At 47.8% G+C, this 25,695-nt stretch overlaps 1 protein-coding gene across 1 annotated transcript in view; it reads right to left on the bottom strand.

Moving 5' to 3' along the window:
* The window catches only part of ZFYVE26 (zinc finger FYVE-type containing 26), a 111,897-nt gene that overhangs the window by 28,395 nt on the left and 57,807 nt on the right, over window positions 1-25,695 (bottom strand). Inside the window, exons 23-30 of the mRNA XM_088465338.1 lie at window positions 24,086-24,208; window positions 22,954-23,130; window positions 22,404-22,647; window positions 18,531-18,629; window positions 17,796-17,962; window positions 15,830-15,966; window positions 2,123-2,160; window positions 997-1,124 (exon numbers count right to left, since the gene is read on the bottom strand). Coding sequence (XP_088321464.1) covers window positions 997-1,124; window positions 2,123-2,160; window positions 15,830-15,966; window positions 17,796-17,962; window positions 18,531-18,629; window positions 22,404-22,647; window positions 22,954-23,130; window positions 24,086-24,208 — 1,113 coding nt within the window. The remainder of the gene's footprint in view (window positions 1-996; window positions 1,125-2,122; window positions 2,161-15,829; window positions 15,967-17,795; window positions 17,963-18,530; window positions 18,630-22,403; window positions 22,648-22,953; window positions 23,131-24,085; window positions 24,209-25,695) is intronic.

The raw sequence follows: 25,695 nt of genomic DNA on the forward strand, positions 1-25,695 counted from the left end.
AAACGTGTCTCATTCGCACAGTGATATAAATAGAACTTACATCCAGCTTCTGCTGATTAAATGATATGTGGGCAGCACAGACGGTGTAATGGTTAGCATTACTGCCTCACAGCACTGAGGTCGTGTGTTCAATTCCCACCACAGCCCTACCTGTGTTGAGTTTGTATATTCTCCCTGTGCTTGCGTGGGTTTCCTCCGGGTACTCCGGTTTCCTCCCACGCTCCAAAAATATACTGGTAGGTTAATTGGTTCCCAACAAAAATTAACCCTAGTGTGTATGTGTGTGTGCGCATGTGGTAGGGAATATAGATTGTAAGCTCCACTGGGGCAGGGACTGATGTGAATGGCCAACTATTCTGTGTAAAGCGCTGTGGAATATGTGTGCGCTATATAAATAACTGGTAATAAACAGTAATAAAATAATAAATATGTGGCATGCCTATATTGTGTGCAACTGCGGGTGTATCTGTATGCAAAATTCGACACTACAGTGTCACAGCCGCTGATACTGTAACGTAGCATTTAGCATGCAGATACACCCGCAGTCGCTCACATACAGAATATAAGAATGCCGCATATCATTTTAATCAGCAGAAGTTGCCTGTGCGTCTTATCTGCATCAATGTGCGAATAAAGCACATTTGAAAGAAAAGTCACAAAAAAGCTTGGCGCTACTAAATCACAGGGCGCTCACGTTATGTGTAATGCTATATGTAGCGCATGGAGGATAGATGTATGTGGACACATCTGTATATTGGTTGGATTCATTTAGAATGAGAATCGCGCAAGCACACAGGATTTATTTTTAACAAGATTATTTCACCAATTAAAAAGTGAGCACCATCCGCTATGTATTCTGTATCCTCTTCTTTTCCGGTTTATTGCGCCAAGGGATTTTTCTATCTTTATATTCACTGATAATTCATGCTGCTTATACAGTAAGTGTGATAACAGCAAGTAGTATACAGCCATCGCTCGTAGCTATTAGTTACTCACCTGTTCATAGTAAAATTCACTTTGCTCCATCTCATTCTCAGTGTCATTTAGTGTTAGCCACCACTGCAGTTCTGCAGCTTTAGACAATCTAAGGACTTCGGACAAACCAGAGTTCCCGTCTGCATTTTCTGCGGTAAACAACACAGGAATGATTCAATCCCAGTTCATGAAGATTCATTGTCAAAGTTAATACCTAGGTCCTCCATAAAGTGCTATGCGGCTGAGAAGACCAATCCATGCACACCGAGTGGTTTTGCTTGTTTAACATAATAAGCGAGACTGGTAGAATATGGGCTGTCTTCATGTATAAACATTATCATAGTTATTAAGGCTAAAGACAGATAATTATGTACTAAGAGTAGGTCAGGCTATTTCTAAGCAAATATATATTTGTATTCTTAAAGATCCTCATCTAATTCAGCATAATACCTAATCCGATGAACACTCTCGTCAGGTGTGGTATGTTAGGTCAACAGGGATCAGGTCGACATGAGAATGTTGACATGCCGACATGTACAAGGAGGACATATCGACGTAATAGAATGTCGACCTAATGTCCCAGTGGTGACTTACCAGATCCTGACAGCTGCAGCGCGGCTTCTGGGTCATGGCAATCATGTGACCATCACCTCCCGGAGCAGACGTTTGACAGAGTGGTGGATTCGATGAGTAGTCGCCTCCTATTCCAAATCCCTCCCCTCCCCCCTAGTTCCTAACCCAAGTTCACCCCCACCTCACTCCCCGCAGTCTAAGCGTATTCTTCCCCCGGTGGCACCTAACCCTAACCATCGGTATTCTGAGATTGTCAACATTTCAAAAGGCGACATTTCAGATGTCGACGTACTAATTTCGACATGGCGGTGTCGACACTATTCATTTTTGACACGTTAACTGTCGACGATGTGTCTTTTAAAATATGTCAGTGAGTAATGATTACACCTGTGCACCTGCCGGGTGACCTTGAACATGTGACCTGTGTGGGGTCCTGAGGACCGAGTTTGAGAACCCCTGGTGTAGAGAATTAAGTCTTTGTGCTGGACAGAGACTAATCATTCACACCAGTCCCAGTTTCATTGCAACAGTTTCTTATGATGATGAAATCTAAACACAAAAATAAATATATTACCTTCCATTTGCTCCAAGTCTTCCTCCGTTTTGTTACTGCTGCAAGAAACAAAACACAATTGTTGTCTACAAAATGTCACCACGTGAATGATATACATTTTAGATGCATTTTAAACATGTTGCTTAAATTATACTGACCCTAATATCAATAGCAGCAATAATGATAACTATTCATGGGAGTTTTAGAGTTGATCCCACACTGGACTGAAATATGACAGTATGTTATAGTCCAACTTATTATAGCATGTAAATATAATAATTTAGGTACGTAAATTGGTTTGCGGTGCTCCCTAAGAAAATGTAAATAAATACACAAAACTATACAAAATTAGCAGAGAGTATAATTTAAGTCTGGATATTCAAAACCCCTATATTTGTAATAACAAGAGATATGGTAAGAACTTACCTTTGTTATCTCTGTTTCTACGAAGTCCATAGGGTCCACAGGGTGACCTTGGGGTATAGCTGGATCCTGGATCCTCGGGCACCATGGAGTTAAAGCTTTCAGCTGCTCCCAGGATGCACTTGGGTCCAACCTCCCCTATACCCCGCCCCCGAGCCACAGGCACCTCAGTTGGTAAGCAGCCCAGGCCGGAGGAGGAGACGAAACAGAGAGAAGGAAGACTGGAACACACAAGAACCATACTCACAGAAATGGGAGACGGAAAACCGGTGACCAGCCACAGAGCCCATATGAAGCCAGGTGCGTCAGGGCGGGTGCCCTGTGGACCATATGGACTTCGTAGAAACAGAGATAACAAAGGTAAGTTCTTACCATATCTCTTGTTTTCTACTTCAGGGTCCATAGGGGTCCACAGGGTGACCTTGGGGATGTCCCAAAGCAGTCCAACTAAGGGCGGGGACGCTCCTGTGCTGATAGGAGAACCCGGCGCCCAAAGGATGCATCCTGAGAGGCAAAGGTGTCAAATGCATAGAACCTCAAAAAGGTCTGAATGGAAGACCAGGTGGCCGCCTTACAGAGCTGAACAGCAGAGGCGCCACGGCTAGCAGCCCAAGAAGGGCCCACAGACCGAGTGGAATGAGCCTTAACAGAGGCTGGAACAGGTAAACCCTCCTGCATATAAGCCTCAATAATAACAGAACGAAGCCAACGGGCTAGAGTCTGTTTGTTGGCAGGCCAACCCCACTTGTGAAAACCAAAGAAGATAAACAAAGAATCCGACTTCCTCACAGAACTAGTCCGGTTCACATAAACCTGGAGTGCACGGACAACGTCTAAGGAAGCCTCCCCAGCCGAAAGATCAGGCGACTGAAAGGCTGGTACAACAATTTCCTGATTAATGTGGAACCTTGAAACCACCTTAGGCAGGAAATCAGGACGAGTGCGAAGCACCGCTCTGTCCTGATGAAAAATCAGAAAAGGGGGACGACAAGAAAGCGCCCCCAAATCTGAAACCCTCCTGGCAGAAGCAATTGCCAAGAGGAAAACAGTTTTAAAAGTTAGCCACTTGAGCTCCACTGACTCCAAGGGCTCAAAAGGCGGACCCTGTAAGGCCCGAAGAACCACCGCCAAATCCCACGGGGCCACAGGTGGCACAGAGGGAGGCTGGCTTCTCAAAACTCCCTGGAAAAAGGTGTGTACGTCCAGCATAGCAGCGATCCTGCGCTGAAACCACACCGACAGAGCAGACACGTGCACCTTCAGCGAAGAAAGACGTAATCCTAAGTCCAAACCCGACTGAAGGAAAGCCAGAATACGCGAAACCCGGAACACCTGGGGATCATAGTTTCTGGCCTCGCACCACTGAAAGAAAGTGTGCCACACTCTGTGAAAGATCCTCGCGGAAGCAGGCTTGCGCGCCCTCAGCATGGTGGTATTAACGGAGCTAGAAAAGCCCCGAGACCTCAGGACGGCTGTCTCAAGAGCCACGCCGTCAAAGATAGTCGACCCAGATCCGGGTGAAGACAGGGCCCCTGAGACAACAGGTCCCGCCGTTGAGGTAGGAGGTACGGAGCGTCGATGGACAGGCTCCGCAGATCGGAGTACCACGGCCTTCTGGGCCACCAGGATCAGTGTGCCTCCGTCCTGTTTGAACTTGCGCAGGACCCGAGGCAGCAGAGATATCGGAGGGAACAAGTAAGCCAGTTGAAACAGCCATTTCACCGACAGCGCGTCTATCAGACTTGCGCCTGCGTCCCTTGTCCTTAACCCGTACACAGGCAGCTTGTGATTGTGACGGGACGCCATCAGGTCCAGCTCTGGCAGCCCCCACACGAGTAGTTGGAATACCTCTGGATGAAGCGACCATTCCCCGGGATGCACGTCGTAACGGCTGAGGAAGTCTGCCTCCCAATTGAGGACTCCTGGGATGAAAACTGCCGAGAGAGCTGGAAGATAGCGCTCCGCCCAAGCCAGGACGCGGGACACCTCCGACATCGCAGCTCGACTGCGAGTCCCTCCCTGGTGATTGATGTACGCCACCGTGGTGGCGTTGTCTGACTGCACCTGAACGGCCCTTCCGTGAAGAGCGGGGCCGGACAACTGCAGGGCTCTGTATACTGCCCGCAGTTCCAGGATGTTGATGGGAAGAAGCCGACCAACGACCCTGAAGTGACAAGGAGCCTGTCACCGCCCCCCAACCCCGGAGACTGGCATCTGTCGTGAGCAGAACCCATTCCGGGATCCAAAAGGGGCGCCCCTCTAGGAGATGAGCCGTCTGCAGCCACCAGGCTAGGGACAGACGCACCTCCGAGGACAACACCAGCATCTGAGAGCGGATCCTGTGTGGCAATCCGTTCCATTCCGAAAGAATCAGCCCCTGCAGGGGCCTGGAATGGAACTGGGCAAACTCCACCATGTCGAATGCCGACACCATGGACCCCAAAACTCTCATCGCTGAGTGCACCGACACTCTGCCACTGCTCAGACAACTGTGAATCCGCAGCTGTAAGGAGGAGACCTTCTCTGGAGTCAGAAAAATCCGTTGCTGACTAGAGTCCAGCAGGGCCCCCAAATGAACCATCCGCTGTGATGGGATGAGGGAGGACTTCTTCCAGTTGATCAACCAGCCGTGCGCCTGTAGACAAGCGACCGTCAGGTGGAGATGCTGGATCAGTACCTCCGGGAGCTTGCCAGCAAGAGGAGGTCGTCTAGATACGGTAGCAACCATATTCCCTGGCTCCGAAGATGAGCCGCCATGACCGCCATCACCTTGGTAAATACCCTTGGTGCCGTGGAGAGACCAAAGGGTAGAGCCCTGAATTGGTAGTGGTTGTGGAGAATAGCAAACCGCAGAAACCGTTGGTGCGATGTTGCTATAGGCACATGGAGGTAGGCGTCCTGGATATCCAGGGAGACCATATAGTCCCCTGGTTCCATCGCCAGAATGATGGAACGCAAAGTTTCCATCCTGAATTTGGGAACCCTGAGAAACCTGTTCAGGGACTTCAAATTGAGGATGGGGCGATGAGAGCCATTGGGTTTCTGCACCAGAAACAGCGTAGAGTAATACCCCATCCCACGTTGAGACTGTGGCACGGGTATAATGACCCCCGCCGTCAGCAAGGCCTCTATGGCTTCCTGAACCTGCAAGGCCTTGGTTTTGTCCTGAGAAGGACTTGTGCAAAAAAACTGGCCAGGCGGCCTGTGCCGAAAAGACAGGGCGTACCCCTGGGAGACCACTTCTCGCACCCAGGCATCCGTGGTGGTATTGTGCCAGCACTGGGCGAATTGAAGAAGTCGGCCTCCCACTCTGGGGTCCCCCAGAGGGAGGCCCGTCCCATCACGCAGAAGGCTTATCTTCTTGCTTGGAAGAAGGGCGCCTAGCACTCCAGGCTTGCTTCTTTGGCTTTGAGGCGGTCTTGGGTGCGGACTGCCTCGGGAAGGACTGACCCTTTGCCTTGCCCTGAACCCGAAAGGAACGAAAGGCCGAGCTCCGGACCTTAGCAGGTGTAGTAGCTGAAGGGAGGAAGGCTGACTTGGATTTTGCCAGGGTATCTACTATTTTGTCCAGGTCCGGACCAAATAGTAATTCTCCATTAAAAGGTAAGGCCTCCAAGCCTTTCTTTGAATCCGTGTCTGCTCTCCAAGACCGCAACCACAAGGATCTACGAGCAGACACTGCTGCCGTCGAAACCCTAGAGGTCAACAGGCTAGCATCCAACGATGCTTCTCCAATGTAGGAGGCGGCATCTCTCATCTGTCCTAACAACGTCCTCTGGACGTCCGGAGCTTCATCCGTAAACGTGTCCTCCAAGGCGTTGGCCCACCCCTCAATGGCCTTGGCCACCCAGGAGATGGCCATGGACGGCCGGGCTACAGCCCCTGAGAGAGAATAAATAGACTTTAGACAAGTCTCCACCTTCCTGTCCGTAGGATCCTTCAGCGAGGATATAGACGTGTTACATGGGAATCGACTGCAGGCGGAGTTTCCCATTTCTTACAATGCGCTTCCGGGAATGGATAATTGGACGCCAAGCGTTTCTGTGGCAGGAAACGCTTACTGGGTGTCTGCCAGGCCACCGCCATGTGATCAGTCAACTGATCAGACAAGGGGAACGCTGCAGAGGTAACCTTAGCTTTTTTAAAACTAGGATACCTTGACTTGGGAGCGGGTGCCTCATCCTCAATCAGAAGAATGGCCCGCACCGCCTTAACCAGAGCCCGCACATTGATGGAAGACTTAGTGTCTACCTCCTGGACTGAGGCATCTGAGGCTGAGTCATCCTGCACCTCACCATCATCCGAGGACCCCTCAGAATCCGAAAGATGCGCAGCCTGCACCATGACTGGGTGTTTAGACGCCCTGGAGGGCACGTCACTGCGCAACATTGACTGAAAAGCCGAAGATGCTGCCGCCAAATCTTGGACAGTCTGGGAAAGCGCATCCACCCAGGGTGGAGGAGCTGCCACAGGACCCTGAAACGGCACCACAGCCTGCTGTGCCACAGGGGTGGACTGAATATACATTGGCAACCCCGCATAGGGACCAACAGGCTGAGACCCCGGGGGAGTCTGCAATAATTGTGGGACACCCGAGGAATGGGGGATGGCAGGCAGAGGCAACGCCCTAGTAGGGGCGGCAGTCGGGACCGACAGACGGTCCGCGATGGACACCAGCACCTGGGAAAACATCGCCCATGGTGGCTCCTGCGACATGGGAGGTTTAGACATACCAGGGAGCGCCTGGCACCGTCCGCACAGGCCGTCCTGTGACAAATCTTCCCTATCCACTCCTGCAGAACAACGCCTGCAGGAAAACAATACCGGAGCACCGGAGTGCTCAATCTCCTCCTCAGACATGACTTAGGAAGAAAACGTGCGCACTCACCAGTGTGCTGAACAACAGCCCACAATATGGTACTGTGTAGCACACAACTGTATGTGACGGACCTCACAAATACGTGATTTATATAGGCGAGGTCTGTAGAAAACAGGATTTTGGTACTTACCGATAAATCCCTTTCTCCGATTCCACAGGGGACACTGGAGTTCAAGACAGTGGGGTATAGACGGTGGTAGAGTAGAGCCTGGCACTTTAAAAAAAATCTAGAAGTGTGACAGGCTCCTCCCCCTCTATGCCCCATCAGCCCCAGTTTAAGAACTGAGCCCGAGAGGAGACGGAGGACAACAGGAAAACAAGGAGAAGGAGAAGACCACAGAACGGAACAAGACCGACTGAAGGAGAACAGAGGAAACCACTGCAGGGAATTATGCAGTCACACAACCATAGAAGGAACCAAACAACTGGCAGGTACGCAGCGCTGGGCGGGCGTCCAGTGTCCCCTGTGGAATCGGAGAAAGGGATTTATCGGTAAGTACCAAAATCCTGTTTTCTCCTTCATCCACTAGGGGACACTGGAGTTCAAGACAGTGGGGACGTCCCAAAGCCAACCTCCTGGGTGGGAAGCGCGGAGAACATGCCGACCCTTTGGCCAACAGAAACAGGGACCGCCAAGAACCAGAGGTTCAACGGAAGGCAAGAGCGGAGGATCAAGTGTAGTGAGCCAGGAGACAATCAGAACTCCAAGCGGAACAGACACAGAAATTTCACAACTTACAGCGTAAATAGAATGGAATAAGTGGCTAGCGAGAAAACACCCTCAGGTGAGAAGCATCAGAACACTGTAAACTCAGCTGAAAACAGACCAAGCCAGACTATTGGGAGCAGAGAGCTCCAACCAGAATCCATGTGAGAAGGGCAGTAACCCGAGAACAAAATTCGAGAAAACCGTACCAGATTCGGAAACAGGAAACTGCAACAGTCGCAGATAGTAGAAAACCAGCACTGTTGGACATAATCATATAGATACAAGTATAACGATACCAATCTACAGAAACAGAGCTGATCCTGTCCACAGACTCCTAACAAAGAGTTTGCAGGGAGGTAAAAGTCAAGGCCGAACAGTCACCATCAACCATTCTGGAGGTCCAACTACTACAAAGTTGTAAACCAGCAGAAGGAAAAGACCATAGAAGTCTCCCATGAGTGGAGATCACACTGGGGACGAAGCAGAGGCAGCATCTAGAGGATTGAGATTACAATACCTTCAGAGGGTCAGACAGCAGAACCCCACTCCGAAAACAGAGTAGAAAACAACGACTGAACACCTGCAGCTGAAAAGAAAATCACAGCCACAAACTCCAAAACAACAGACAATTCCCAACATGATAGAAGTGCATAGTCAGTACCAACTGCTGGCCTGAACATATTCTGAAACACACAGGATACCCTAGCAGTTAAAGAGCACGTATGCAACAGCCACCCAGGGAGAGCTACCAATATAGGGAAGCATTCCATACAGCAAGGCTAGAGCACTAGGACAACCCTGAAAGTACCAGTCAGGTACCAGTCAACAGATTCTAGTAGAATAGTGTCACTAATCTCAATGTTAAAACTAAGCACCAGGGAAGCTCTAAAATGTAGAGCCAACTGATTAACAGAGCGGATGGCTGCTAGGACCACCACTAGGGTGCATAAGAGAGAATAACGGCTATGCCATGTCAGGTTGGGCATTAGTGGGGTAAGCCCGCTTACCTATGAGCGTCCAAAAGCCCTCTGGACGCTATGTAGAATGTCACTGACCTTTTCCATCTCACAGCAACCTGCCCCATCATGTATAGGGAGTAGCTTCAGTGGGCTAAGACCCTATGCTCTACAGCCCGGACTTCAGCCTGGAGATGTTGAGGTAGAAAACACTGTATAAACTAGCAAAATGTTAGTGGAGACAAGAAGGTTGTACAACAGTACTCTGCACCTGAGCTGGTTATATTAGGGATGTGTATCCATATAGAAACTTTTCATAAAACAGAAAACGGTCTGCTCGTGTAAGTATCAGTACATTAACACTTATAATGGTGTAGTGTGTATTATGCCCACAAATCTAATACAATCCAGGCCTGACCCTGCCTATATTAGCGGGTGGCCCTAGGTCTTCATTTAATTTAACAAATGAAGCCCTGAGGATGGAATAGAACCTGGATGCTCTATGTACAGATAGAGTGTACCTAGGGGCCCTTTAGACACTCATGTATTGAGATATGTGACAAGACAATAATATGGAGTCTATACGGAGAAGGGTACCTGTACATAGACAGTGCGTTCGTTATCCCCAGAAAAGAAGGGATATATCTGTAGTGATAACCCCAATAGGGTTAAAAACCAGGTTTTTCCAATTATTAGAAAATATTCATACCAGGAATGGGAATATATCAGTATATATACACACACATACACACAGACAACATAGTTGCATGAGAAAGCAATCTCTTTGAAAGGAAGAGTAGTGCCCACACAGCAAGTTTACTTCTCAGACTCCTGCACGGGGAGATCAGCATGCCATATCTATACATGTCCTGCCTCAGGAGATCAGCATGCTATATATATATATATATATATATATATATATATATATATACATATATATACGCACACACACCAATATCCCGCCTTCTTAGTGTCTTATAAGTTTGCTACCAAGTGCAAAGTTGAAAATAATCATAGATCACCCTAAAGGGGGGCGTCATAGATAGGGACTGACAAGAACAGAACTATAACCCCAGGAGGATTAAAGTACATATGATATATATATATATATATATATATACATATACACATGTACATACAAGAAGGCCCCAGTCATGTATAGGGTTCATAATAGAAGCAATGCCTTAGGGAATTGCGACTATCATTATGTAAGCTGCAGAACTTGACTCTAGTCTATAGAGCCACCATTAATATATATATATGGATAAAGCTGACAGCTATTGGTAATCCCAGGCGGCTTCCCATCTGTGGAATATAGGTATATACCCACATACAAAACCTTAGGGACAGATGGTGTAAAGCGGAGTTATTGTATTAACTACCGCATCAGGAGAGTCCAGCCTCCAATCGCAGATCTTTTAAACTATGCTATGTAACATAAAACTGATAACAGATCCTACCTCTACCTTTATGGTAAGGATAAGAAGCGATAGATATTTATCTCCAAACATGCATACCTACATACAAGATTAGTAGGTGACGATAATATTTTGAAAATAGAACATGAGCAATAGTAGAGCTATGGAAGGAATTGAGTCACAAGACAAAATTCACTCCAGACATGTATATATTTTAAAGCAGGGCTTAGTATAAAATACAAATACACACATACATGTGGCTTACCTCCACGCAGGGGAACTGCTCATGTGCCGCCTGTGGTCGTCATTCTGCTACGGCATAGGAAGCAGGATATTTTAGCAGCGTGCTATCCCAGACTATCCTGGGACCCTTCTGTTACTGGTTACTTACTTTAAAAGCGGGAATCAAAAAGACAACCTCCATGCTGTGAGGCAGTAATGCCAACCCCCACACCGGCAGTAACTAACTTCCTCTTGTATGTGCTGCTGAATGGAGCACCTAAAATATAATCTACATAGATGCACATATGCATACCTTCTAAGGTAAACACAGAAGGCTGGTGAGAACTAGCAGTTTTTAAAGACCAGCCTATAAGTTAGTATATGTGCTGCCACATATATGCATGGGAAGAGTACTGCCCCTCTATAAGGTGAGCCATAACCTGGGTATGGGACGCAATAATCTGCTAACCCTGGGTTAAGGGTATGCTATAACCATAAATTCTGGCAGCAGCACCAGAACAGTGACTAAGGTGAGCCAATGTAAAACAATGTTCATTTAGGCAGGGTAGCTAGTGCACCCTGAGGAAGCCTTCACAAGCAATTAGATTAAGCTATGCACCCTTTGTATAGAACCAAGGGGAAGCCTGACAGGGGGTAATACCAGTCATTTACTTTCATAACCGCATAATGCGGTGTTAAGCAAAAAGGGTATTGGGCTAGTACCCATACTGCTAGCAACCAGCTATCTACTATAGCTAGCACTACTCCTGTCAAACAGTGACAGGCATCCCCTACCTTTTGCGCTTCAGCATTCCCAGCGTAGGAGGGGGAGGGTGGCGCGTAGGAGACCCACGCTAATAATCCCTGCTGTTAGGGCAGCCCGAAAGAGGGAAAACGGGAGGCGGCTGCTGGAGTGTGGGAGGAAACCGGAGTACCCGTAGGAAACCCACGCAAGTACAGGGAGAATATACAAACTCCACACAGTTAGGGCCGTAGCGGGAACTGAACCCATAACCTCAGTGCTGTGAGGCAGTAACGCTAACCATTACACTTAATGTGCTTTCCCTCATGCAGGCGGCTGTCTGCACAGCACTCCGTCCGGGTGCCTCTTCGCGGGGGGACTAATGCAGAGAATGTGTGTGCTGCTGCGCTAACAGGAAAACACCCCCAAAAGCAGGCTGCTACACGTTAGTGGAGGAAGCCATGCCGCCGCTGAAGTACTAAGTGCCCGTCCGGGGGCTGTGGGATGACACCGCTCCGTTTGTCAGCCCAGCCACTAAAAAGCATAGGGCGGCGTCTCCTCCTTTGTACATTAGAGGAGAGCTGCTGGTTAGTTATAACATTAAAGCCCTTTTGCTATAGAGCTAATCTATCTGCTGAAGCGAGCACTGGTAGAACCGCGCTGCTCTCAGATGAGGGAGAGCACGGGCCAGACTATAGATGGCGCCGCTAACATGCATGACGCGCCCTTTCCATAATACCGGCTTTTATATATGCGCGTGCGCACTGTAAGGCTCATCTCCACTTATTTATAAGTTGGAGCCCTTGTTCTCAACAAGAGCAGCCTACTCTGCGCAGGGGCCAAGGACCGCGCTGCTTGTCAGCGCTGCACTGCCTCCTGTAGAGGGACTCGTCTGGCTTCCGAAGCCGGCACCTTACACTGCTTGTGGCAGATGGCGGGACCTCGCCTGTCAGCGCTGTTTTCTCAACAAGAGCAGCCTAATGAGCAGCAGTGCGGCGTCTGTCATTACTGTGTGATCTACTCACCCAGCATTACAACTCCTATATAGAGGAGGGAGGAGCAGTAGTCCTCAGTGACCGCCGCGGCATCACCGCGCTTTTGATGTAGCAGGGGCCGCACTCCATCCCCTCCTTCAATTAAGAGGGTGATGGCTAGGAATAAGCCAGAGACCCTGACACTGACTGTTGAGTGCAGCGGCGGGTCGCGTCAGCAGCTCCGACACCACCACGTGGCAGGTTGGAAGGAGCTGTGTATGACAAGCGCGCAGCACGCGCTGTCCCTAAGCCCAGCGTTTTGGCCCACCGCTCCAGCTAGTCAGGAGTGGTGGGATATACTTACAAACTGCTGCGGCCGGGTTGCTGGGCTGGGGGGCAAATGAGGAATCCCGGACACGAACCGGTTTCAGTTGTGTCGGGTCCTCATGGAGTCCGATGACTCTGTTTAAAGTCCCCCATCAGGGTCACCGGACACAGGCTGCAGTAGCCGTGTGGTGCCCTCCCGGCGGCTCCCACGTAGCAGGCAGACTGCCACAGTAAACAGTCTGCCTGTCCTCAATGCTTTAAATAAAAAGCTCTACAAAAATAAAATAAATTATAAAAAAATTCCCCCATCCATCCAAGACCACTGGCAGCAGAGATCTGGCAGCGCTTACATGCCAGATCTACTGACTCACAGCCTTTTGTCTCCTTGCTGACTGCCTATTTGGTGGTCACTGCTCTTAGGAGTCGGGCCTGGTCTCGAACCCGGGTATGTGGCGCCCCCATCAAAAAAGGCTGGAGACAGCCTGATGTGCTTCCGGCTCTCTCGGGCACATTCTAAAAACTGGGGCTGATGGGGCATAGAGGGGGAGGAGCCAGTCACACTTCTAGATTTTTTTTAAAGTGCCAGGCTCTACTCTACCACCGTCTATACCCCACTGTCTTGAACTCCAGTGTCCCCTAGTGGATGAAGGAGAAACACCCTTCCCCCGCACACCTGTAGGGCTTGTAGGAGAAGGAAAGGGATAGGTATAAGCTGACAGTAAGTAGAAAAAAGACACAGACAGGCAGCACTAGCAAAAGTCACATACCATGCAGGAAGATATACTCACTGCACCTTTCCACTACAATCAACCTCCCAAATTCAGTGTCTGGGAGGCTATAGTGCTGTGTACACTGTCCTTGTCGGGGGAGAGGTACACAGGGGGACCGGTCCGCGTGCTCCCTGAAGATCTGCGCTGCCAGTAAGAAAATGGCCGCTGGAGACCTCAGAGGAGGAGTGGCCGAGTAACTGCAGCTCAGCGACGCCAGACTCCGTGCTGAAAGGCGCGCTGAGCTGAGGGGAGGAGCCGCTAGACAGGGAAGGCTTCCTCCCCTGGCTAGCATATTTAACCCCCGGGTTGCCGGCATCCCGCTTGCCGCATAATTTACCCTGGTTGTCTAGTGGTCTGGCGGGGTATGCCTCCGCTGGAGGGGGGGCCCGCCGCCACCGCTAGCGCCCCCGGTCTGTCCCCTAGACCGGGGGCATGGAACTGCATTTACAGGGAACCCGCGCACCGCCGCTAAACAACGGTGCGCGGCTTACCTGGTCTCCCCGGCATCTTCCGGCAGCAGTCCCGGGGGAAGCCAGAGTCCGGCTAGTACAGACTCTGGCTTCCCCCGCCGCGATCCCCAGTTCAGTGCTGGCGTCGCGGCGCCAGCAGGGAGAAGGAGCGGCAGCGTGGGCGTCTGTACAGACAGCCCATCGCTGCCGCTCTGGAGAAAAAAACTATAGTAAAAAAAATTAAACTAAGTTAAAATAAAAAGCTTTAGGGGGCTGCTCCTGCAGCCCCCCCCCGCAGGGTGACCCGACTCCGGCCGGGCACCATCTTAAACTGAGGTGCCTGTGGCTCGGGGGCGGGGTATAGGGGAGGTTGGACCCAAGTGCATCCTGGGAGCAGCTGAAAGCTTTAACTCCGTGGTGCCCGAGGATCCAGGATCCAGCTATACCCCAAGGTCACCCTGTGGACCCTGAAGTACAAAGTCTAATAAAGGTTACATTTTAATTTATATTACCTTTACATCTCAAATATATTTTACGTAACGAGTGCCCCATGAAAGGAAATTCTTCTACTTAGTATCTCTGCTAAATTTTGTATAGTTTTGTATCACTATTCATGTGAGTAATATATAGGGGCAGATTCAATTAGCCACAGTGTTTAAAAAGTGGCTAAATCCAGCTTAACGACCGGAGATATTCAATTAGTAGCCCATTTCCCTGCACGGTAAATCGGCGACTGACGGATGTTAACCCATAGATTCCGGGTTAGGTGCATGGAATCTATAGGTTACCTAACATGATAAGTCCCAGAGGGTGCATTTAACGCAGATTTTTCCTTGTAGCCTCAAGTGCACCCTCTGGGGCTTATAGCGCAGGGGAACAGCACTAATCAAATAAGCTTAGGGCAGAGATTTAGCTGCAGGTTGATCGAATCTGCCCCATAGTGAAAGTAATCAGTGATATTTAGTAATAGCAGTGTGCGTGTGTCAGTAGTGCTGCTGCTGTACTGTACTTACAGGCGTGTCCTCATACATCTAGCCTAAAACGCCACACTGGGCGACTTGCCTGGAATTAGTCGCCAAGTCCCGTGCTACTCTGCTAGCACTGGGCGTCGAAAATGTGCCTAAGTGGCAATGTGATGCGACAATGATGCACCAGCAGACAGACGCCCAGAGCTAACAGTCTCACGTGACCAGGCGCGCTCAGTGGTGCTTTTTGGTGCGACTGCAGGAAAGATGTGTAAGGATACATCCATACCTCTAGAGACAACAGTGATATTTAAGGAGGTGGTAAATTTAATTGATACAATACATTAACTTATACTTAGTTAAGGCAAGGGTAAAATTAAACACACATATGTTCACATTTGCTCTTAGCGGATAGCACCACTGATAACACCATATTAGGAGTCAGGTAACATTTCTTAATAACCTATTATATTCTTTTTGCGAATGAGGTCTACCGTACTTTATCTTGGCGTTTCCACTATGGCGCAGTCAGTGCCTAGTATTTGGCAGTACAGGCCATTTTGCAGAGAAGTCCTTACCCCAGCCAAAAGGAAACATACGGATCTCTACCTTCACCATATACTCTTTTTGGAGAGGGATATTCTTTATAAAAACATGTTTTTATAGGTAGCTATATATAACTGATGCAGTATTAAGTCAATAGAGTAAGGACGAGGAGTAAACAATTGAAGGATCCACCCTTTATGGGGGACTATTTTTACCTTCACTCTGTACTTGTTTAATTTGATTATTTTAGTATCTACTTATATACATTTTGCTGCAGTTTGTCGCACTATAATATGAGAAAGTATTTGGAAGGGTTCCCGTACTGCGCATACAGCATAGAAAACTCACTTTGCAAAGAAATAGTTGTGGCACTGATCGCACACGCGGGCTGGGTTTTCGCGGCAGCCTTCCACCACCATTTTCTTCATAGAACAGGAGCTACAGACCAGCCTTCCACATCTTCTGCAGTGATGTCTGCGGTTAAACTACAAGAGATACATCACATCCTTATTAATATACAACACAATTTCTACTGTGCAACATAATCACAGCAGTGGGAAGATTTTGGGGTAATTTTTTTCATTTAAGTGCGGGTGCCGCTTTGTAATCTCGACAGTGTCGGGATCCCGGCAACAGAATCCCGACCGCCAGCATCCTGAAGGTGAGTATCGGGCGTTATGGGGGAGGGTTAGTGTTTAGAGTTAGGCATTAGGGGGAGGGTTAGGTTTAGGGTGTAGGGAGGGGGAGGGTTAGGTTTAGGGTGCGGGGAGGGGGAGGTTAGGTTTAGGCACTAGGGAGGGGAGGTTAGCATTAGGGTTGGTCTTACCTGCTTTCCTTATGGGTGTCGGGATTATGACCAACGACATCCCGACCGCCGGCATCTCATACCCAACCCCTAATAAGCGCGTTCACAAAACTAAAACAGGATGGTCTCACCCAAAACGAGGCAAAAACTCCAAGGACCTAATTGTAATAGATCCGGATTTGGCAAAAATGCAGATTTCTCTGTGATTTTGTTACAGGATTTACAGTGACGATTTCGGGGAAAAAAAAAGTCTGAACTAGGCAGACTTTGCAGTTTTATTATTTTTTTTTAAATTGCTGCTTTAAATCCCATGGCAATACTGCTAAATACAAGGTTTGTGAACTGTGCATAAACTAAAAACTTTTGTTTGAGTTTAGTCCATGCTTAGCAGAACATACTGTCCATCCCTAATCTTCACCCTAACCCTAACTGTCCCTTCTAGTGCCTAACCGTCGGTAAGTGCCTAACCCTAACCATCATGTTAAGTTCCTAACTCTAAATCTTCGGTAAGTGTCTAACCCTAACAAAAAAATCATGTGGCGACCATTTTCATGTCGACATGTAGACAATGTCGACCATTTGTACACATTGACCTTTAGTGTGTCGACCTTTTGTCCCAGTCGACCTATTGACTATCTAACATCTGGTGTCTATCTAGACATTGCTGACCTTTTTACTGTCTATCTATAGTCCGGAACCCATAGTAAGAAACAGGTGCACGTTTCCATGATACATCCTAGCACGACATGCTAAATATGTATGATATGACGCAGCTAAAGGACCTATAAAGAAAGGACAATTTACCAGGCTTGGCAAAGACTGTGTAACCCTTCACCAGCTGCTAACAAGGCCAATTTACACTAGCACCATGGGTCTGCCCCTTCACGCTTAAATTCCATATAATGGTCCCTTACTGTAATATCACAGACTTTTCTCTGACTAAAGTGGACATCCAGGGTTTCCTGTTGAGCTGTATATTGCCATTCCATTTTTGTTTCAGGGAGCGCCATTACTGTAGACCAAGGCTGCCCTTAAATAACGTTGGCTTGCAGTAAAAAGTCTGGCGACCATATGGATTGATTGGGATGTAGCCAAGAGGTCGACATTTACAATGTTGACCTTCATGATGTCAACAGCACAATGTCATAATGTTGACATGTGAAATATCAACATTGCCAGAATGTAGTCATTACGGTTAGGCTGTGGGCAGGAGGGTTAGGGTTAGGTTGTGGGGGGGGAGGTTATTGTTGGGCTGCAGAGAGGAATTTCCCTGTAATGTAATTGGCGTTACGTGGGTGTAGGCAACGTGGAATATTTACTTTTCTGCCGTCAGCAGAGCCGGTGCTCACTGCAAGTAGCCTTATTCCGTCTGAGTTAGATGTACAAATTGCACCTAGCATTGCACCGGCGGACGAACCCTCCATAGAGCTTGTGTACAACCAATCACAACTTAGCAGTCACTAAGGATAAGAATGTTTTATTCAGCACTGATCGCAAACGGATCCTTACCATTGTAAACTGCTCGTTTTTACAGACCATGCAGGTGACTTCGGTGTCATCGGGAGTCCACTGGGTTTTGTTCGGAGGTTTGTCTGGTGGCACAAACTCTGGTGAAGACCTGTTCCTCCTATGTCCTTTATTTGGAGTACCTTGTGGTGTTTGAAACCGAGATCGATCTAGGGAAAACATATAACAGTAGAATGCAAGTTGTAAAGATTTAAATTGAAATGCCCATTACGTTTTGGGCGCCCAAAAAGCGACTGAATCGCCCCCTCTGACTCTTCTATCACCAGAACTGGGAGACAATCCCTGGCATCCAGACAGTACAGTGGCAGGGCAGAGGTCCCTACAGCAGAAGACTGTCCCAGCAGGATGAGGTACTGAGACTGGCACCTCCTCAGACCACTCTGGTGTGCAGGCAAGAGTCCGCAACCTTACAACACAACTATGGTATGCAATATAATCTATGGAGGGACGACGACGACAGGACAACGTCATCTTGGTATTATCATCATCTTGGTATTTACTCATAACATGTAGAAAGGTTTTACAAACATCTTACAAAAGAGTCTATAACTAATACTACGACTTTTCATTATAAATGAATTTATTTGAATAGGATCTTCACAGCCGTTTTTTGTCCTATTCTCCACGATGTTTCTTCTTGATGTATTAAGTGCATAAACAGTCTACTTTATCATAAATTCAAGTTAGATTACTTCTATGGGACTCTTGTTTCCTTACCAGCAAAAGGTGAAGTACACTGGTCTGTTGGGGAGGGTGATCTGACGGTTTCCGGTTCTGCTGACGGATTCATGTTTTCTGGAAATCGACTTGTTGAATCTATAAAATATGGAATCGTGCATTATCGCACATGCATTTATCTGCTGGACATAAGTGATAGAGAAACAGCAATCTGGACCTGTCTCATCAATTGGGGAGCACGTTCAGTCAACACAGTTTCTCTAGCTCTGGTAACTGTATTGTGTAGTTATTGACTCCCATATACATAGTTTTTTGTCATGCTTTATTCTTTTATGTTTGTATTATACGTTGTATGCACTTTACATGGTGATGCAGTGTGTGTGTGTGTGTGTGTGTGTGTGTGTGTGTGTGTGTGTGTCTTAAGACCAGTAAGAGTTTGTCAACCCTTTGGGTGAAGCCAAAGCCATAAATAAAGGAAGTTGTTTGTTAATGGTGTTAAGATACGATGAGTAATTTATAGCAAAGCGAAGTATTAGAAAAAGACCCAGTGCAATAAGGTAGCAATGCACAGTGCTGTAAGGTCTGGTTTCAACGCAAACATATTTCTATTTATAAATCAGCACTCTACAAATTTGCCCATATACATCAGTGTTCTCCCTCACTAACCTGTCCTTATTGCCGGCACACACAGACGCCAGACGCACTGGGAACATGTGACGTTGGCGCAGCTCGGCGTCACATCCAGCATCCTTGTCCGTGGCAAGGACGACACATTGAGGGTGACTGGGCAACAGGGAATGCGGCGCATTGGGGCGGGGGGAAGTGCCGGGCGGTAGCTGTTTCTTGCCAGGTGGTGCGCCCGCAAAAAAACAGGCTGGGGAGAACACTGTACATCTTAGTTGCGGTCGCCCTAAAAAGCCCCTCTTGGCGAGCCAGATCCTGTAAGACTCTGCTAGCACCGAATGTTTGTTTTGGCGAAAATGCTTCTAAATCGCAAAGTGATGCGACTAGGACGCACCAGCAGACTGTGCTGAATAATTTGATATAGGACACTTGTATATCTTAGTACGAATGAGCCTCTGAATCTGTACAGGAAGTGCTACAATGTAGCGGCCACAGCTTTTTCCATTCCAAGTTCCACAGCTTTTTCCATTCCATGTTCCGTTGTGCTGCGTGTGCGCAGTGGGACTGCCAGTCCGTCCCTGGTGCTGGATTAAGTATCAAGGACAACTGGGCGGATCCACCTTGCAAATGTTTTTTTACCCACCGGCCAAACAGCACCAGAAGGGACTTTCTTTGCTGAAGTGAGGAAGTCCGGTCCAAACACAGATAGGAGGAGTCAAACCAAACCACCCAAATGTATTTGGTCTGGAGAACGAGGCCGAAGCACAGGAAGGACAATTTCCTGGTTGATGTGAAAAGTGGACACCACTTTTGGCTTGAAGAGTGCCCAAAACCGCCTAGTCCTTTTGCAAGGCCCCAAGTTCAGACACATGTCAGGTCAACGCAATATTCACGAGGAAAACAAGTTTCCAGGTGAAAAACTTAAGTCAACAGTCTTCAAAGGCTCAAATAGCACCTCTAGGGCAGACAGAACCAGGTTCAGATTTCCAAGGGGAAATAGGAGGGACAAAGGGAGGCTGAACACTGAATACTCCTTGCAAAAAAAGTAAAAACTTCAGGAAAAAGAGCCAACGTACACTGGAAATAAAGGTTTAGCGTTAAGGTCTGCACCTTGAGAGAGCCCAAACAGAGACCAGCCTAAAAACCACCCGGAAAGAAGGCCAGGAAAAGGAAAATATGAAAAACAGATGTATGACACCCTTATTTTTCGCACCACAAAACTTAGGTCTTAAAATGCTGATAGCAATTCCAAGCCGAAACAGACTTTTGAGCCCACAACATGGTCTGCAACACTGGTAGAGGACCCCTTAGCCCTTAAGAGACTGTCTGCAATATCCATCCATTAAAGCCAGCCATGGAGGGTTCTGGTGGAGGAACGGACCTTGTAGCAACAGATCTGGATGTAAGGGAACACAATAATACCCCTTTTCCACCAAAATTCCGGGTCTGACCCGGAGTTGGAACAGGGTTCCTATCTGGATCAGACCTGGAATTTAGCCGGCGCCAACTCGGGATATTTCCGAGTCGGCGCCGCTCACACCGCAGTCGGGTCTGCACAGACCCAGCTTTTCCGGCGTGAAAGTGGACGCTTAGAGATGACATCTTCTCCAAGTGCCACTGAAGCCGGACCAATCGGCCGGCTTGCGGCGCACTGCAGGTCATCGAGACCCGGAGTACGCCATACACACAGCAGGGTATCACTGGCTACGGCAGTGTTAAACCTTGCTATTTACCTTGGTTGGATTGCCGGGTCACTCGACCCGGCGATCCAACCCTCACCCCTTTTACACCAAGGAGCTGCTCGGGTTAACCCTGCAATAACCCGGGTTTTAGCTCCGGCGTAAAAGGGGTATAACCGGCATCGGCCACCGTTTTTATGACGTCAGCGTACTAGTACCACCGGGGCAAATCTGGAGGCACCTGTATTACTGGCATCCTCTGTGAGTTGATACTTTTGACCACTCGAGGTAAAAAAAGAGATAATCCAGACAAAACGTCCACTGAAGTGTCATGGCAGCCAACGAGAAGGCTGACAGGTCCCGGCAACTAGCTCAAAACCTGGGAACCTTGCAGTTGTGTCATGACCCCATTAGGTCCACTTCTGAACAAGGAGTTTGAAGATCTTTGGGTGAAAGCACAACTCCCCCGGCAAGTCAGTGTTTTTGCTGAGAAAATCTGCTTCCAAATTCTCTACCCCCAGAATGAACGTAGTGAAGATCGCTGGAACAAACATTTCCACCCAAGGATCTGAGAAGCCGCCACTATTGTCTTGGCACTCCTAGTATTTGACATGTGCCTCCACTGTAGCATCATCTGACTGTATCCTGACTGGCCTGCCCACCAGGACAGACGAGCATTTGACAGAGCAACAAAAATAGCCCAGAACTTTGACGGGTACCAACTGCCCTGTAGGCGAAGATGTAAACTCATGATCCCCCAACCCAGGAGACTGGCAACAATGGTCACAATGATCCAGGATGGAGTCTCCAGAGACCTGCCCCTGCTGAGATTCTCCACCACCAGCCAACACTGAAGAGACTGAACACTCAGCGACAGGGAGAGTAGTTTAGAGGCCAAGCGATCGTTGAATCCAGATCAACCTTTCAGAACTTCCCACAAACTGCCTGGAATGGAATCCGGAAAACTGTTTGGCCTCGAAGGAGAATACCATCTTCCCCATCAGTTTTATACACAAGAGGACCTTCCGGACAATATCCTGAAGGGAACAGATCTTATCCTTTGGAAGGTACACCCTCTAAAGACTGGTGTTTAAGATCAAACCCAGGAACATCATGACACCAAATAGGACTTCCTTAAGTTCAGAAGCTAGTCATGTTCCTGTAAAACCTGAACAGTGCAGTAGATATGACTTTGTACCCACAGCACACATCCCTTTAAGTAAAAACTAAGAGAAAGAATTACAAAAAATAAAACCTAAGCCTAAAGAAGGGGCTGCCAGCTCCCGGAAACACAGCCCAGCTCCCATGGGCACTTAATTAACACTGATGACCAGAGGTTGCAGAGGGGAGGAGCAGTCTTAAAGTTATACTAGTGAGTCTATTTAAGTGCCATCTCCTCCTAAGATGAGCAGTGTCCCCCAGATTGAAAGGAGGAGAGGTAAAAAAAAAACAACAAAAAAATGCCCATTGGTATTGTATTGCGTTTGTGGCAACTTAAAATATTAGAGATAAAATAAAATGTAAAAGATTTCTGCACACATCCCTTCAAAAAGATCACAGAAAACATCTTGCAAGCATGTATCACAGGGTGGACTGTTAGCGCACTGACCTGTTCTCTTCTCTCTGAAAGAAAACGGGATGTCCAAAGCTTTGCCAGCGTAAGTGCACAGCAACGCGTCCACTTCTTCAATAGAAAACGAGGACTCCGGCAAAATGACGAGCTGCAAGGTCTGCACTGCCACAGAGACCCAGTCTATCTTCATATTCATCAGAAGCTGCTCGAGCATCAGGAGGGGGCTTGAGATGAGATGCTCATAGTTGGAATGTGCAGACTCTGGAAGCGCCAGCAACATCTAGGTAAAACGCGTTGGGATTAAAGAACATGGTGGCATCGATCAAAACTCTTACATTCTCCAGCTGTAACACCGAATTAAAAACTGGACACTGGAGAAAATCCATAAATGTACATACAGTACATTTGTCATGATAGCTGGAGGAGTGTAACAGAGTGATTGCCATGCCATTATTGTCTCCATGAATTATTTATGTAAAAATAAAAAATAAAATCAGATACACGTTAGCACACCGCGGAAAGGATATAGGCATTCTTGTTCGTATCTGTGCTTTTTATTTTTGATTATCCATTATAGTAGGCTTACCTTTGATCCCATGTATACATTTCTTATCTCTTCACAGTTCACCTCAAGAAGACTAGTTTGAAAATGTGTCAGTAAGTAGTCAGACAGGAAGTGGCTGGCGAATATGCTGGGTTTTTGGAGGAGAGCTCGCTCAGTCATAACTAGTCGCAGACTCTGTTCTTCCACTCTCTTCAACAGCTACAGGACAACATAACACAGAAATGTCATCACGTATTAAGGTTATACAGATGTAGCCACGCTGATCTTTCCCACGAAGCTTCCGCACGTGCGCACGCATTGCGCAGCATACGCCAGGCTGCGAGCACTCGCAGCAAGCGTTTACCTCACTGAAGTCTAAGGTGTGAACGTGTATTATGCCACAGACGCGGACACGCTAGTGGCGCCGTCCATGCCGCAATGTGCTCGCATCGCAGGATGGATGAGCGTGGCTACATGTGTATATTGACCTGTGTCCTGTAGAAGCATGGACACCCCTTCTAGTGTGGCAAACCTATATATGTAAATAAAAGGCATCTGAATATAAAACAAAAAAAAAGATAAAATAAAATAAAGAATTATTAAAGTGACGAGAAGGGCTTACTCTGCCACCCGGGTCAAATGTTTAATCTTGCAAATAGGTTTTCGGGTTCCAATTGCCACCAGTAACCTGCCAACTCACATTCTAAGACAGTAAGGGTCAACTGTGCTCTACTGGAGTGCTGTGTTGTAGGAGAATATTTAAGGCCATTACTGGTGTCAATCACTGGCACCTGGTTCGCTTACTACAAAGTAGTGTATGTGTGTTTTTGTCATATATATGTAAGGGGCACTGGCACTGCATAGGGGGGCCACTACTGGGGGCACTGCTACTAGGGGCATTGCATAAGGTGCATCACTAGTGGGCATTGCAAGAGGGGCACTACTACTGGGGGCCGTAAGGTGCATATGGAATGGAAAGGAATGTTCCCAGAGTGACGAGAAAAGGTGGTGTGTCATGTTGACACGCCTCCATTTTCCAGGGACCACACCCACTTTTTGATGCGCGACTAAGGGGGAGGGCTCAGTTTTTTAACGTGCCCTGGGCTCCGAGTACACTAGTTACGCCACTGGTGAAGTGATCACTTTAGTATAACATACATCTCAGAGCTCTTACCTGCAGAGATCTGTCTGTGTCTTTATTCTCCAGAAGATGTAACAGATGCTCACAGTGAAGACTAATCAAAAGATCTTTGGGAATCTGATAAAAGAGCCCCCAGTCCTCACACAATGTATAATCCTACCACATGGAAAAACAAATGCAAGTATAGTTATTCCAAAAAAGTGCACACTCTTTCTCACATCTGCATAAACTATGAAGACAATGGTGTATATGGAATAGCCGGGGAATGGCAGCCGCGAGATGTCAGCGATTCAAAGGTGGTAGTTGTCTAAAAGGAAAACCAACCTGGCTTTACCTTCTAATAATCTGCCACTTTATATCACGGACAACGCGACAGCTACTACATATATCCCAAAAACAGACACTTCAGCAGAAGAATAGTGTGATAAGAGGGGTAAATTTACTAAGAATTGAGTCTGGGAGAGTTTGTTTGTTTTTTCAACTCGATTAGCTTCACCTAAACTCAGGTGATTTGAAGCTCCTGAGAGACTCAAATTTACAAAGAAGTGAGTTTAGCTGAGAGTGAGATGGCCGATGGTGAAGCAGAATGAGATTTCTCTGCCGAGTGGCAGGGTTTGCAGAAGATGATTCACCCGAGATTGCATTGTCAAAACTCTCCCGAGCAGGCAGCCTGCACATATCAGTGAGATATGTGTAAGCTGCTTGTGTTGTGCCTGTAAAATAACGGGTTAAAAGTTTTTTTTTAAATGACATAGGGCCTCCCCCAAAGCTTAACCAGCCTGTCTGTCCTGGTTTCTATATTATGTTTTGCAACACATACTGATACCTCCTGAATGCCAGCTGACGGGACTGCGCAGGGTTTGCACGTCCCGCCAGCCAATCAGCGGCCGCTGATTGGCTCCGGCTACTGACAGTTCCCATGTGGGAACTGTCAGTAGCCGGAGATAATCAGCGGCCGCTCTACAGTTAGGGTCCGCTGATTGGCTTGCGGAAAGTGCAAACCCCGGGCAGTCCCGTCAGCTGGCATTCGGGAGGTATCAGTATGTTTGGCAACACACATACTCATACCACGGTGCGTGGATCGGGAAACTCGTTATTGTTTTTTTTGCAAAGTCCATGGATTACTGCGGAGACCAGCGCCAGGATATAGGTGAGTGTGCAATCTTTTTTACAGGGCCAGTCATTAAGGATTCTACTGGAGAAGAGGACAGAAGCATATGTTATAGGTAAGTATGTGTGAATGGGTAGGTGTATGTAATAAAGTTATACTTGGCACGGTGTGTGTGTTTTGTCATTCTTTAAACTATTTATTTTACAGTGGGGGTACAGGTGCTGGCCGCTTGCTCGCACTTGTAGTTCCACAAGTGTCAAAGGGCAGGCATGCTGGCACCTGTAGTCCCACTGTAAAATACAATAGTTTACTTATATTTCCCCACTTATTACCCTGTACCCAATGCTCCAGAGGTGAGGGGAAGAGCCCCGGGCTTCAGTACAAGCCTGGGGTTAAAGGAGAGGGGGGACCCCTTTTTTGGGGGTCCCCACCTCCCCTGAGATCCCCGGCTTGGCCTGACCAGCTTGTGCTGATAATGCTTCGGCCCCGGAGCCTCGGTGAAAGGGTCTCCGGGCTGTGGCATTACAGCCCA

The sequence above is a fragment of the Taudactylus pleione genome, unplaced genomic scaffold (genome assembly GCF_031769625.1).
Source record: "Taudactylus pleione unplaced genomic scaffold, aTauple2 ptg001956l, whole genome shotgun sequence".
Taxonomy (NCBI): domain Eukaryota; kingdom Metazoa; phylum Chordata; class Amphibia; order Anura; family Myobatrachidae; genus Taudactylus; species Taudactylus pleione.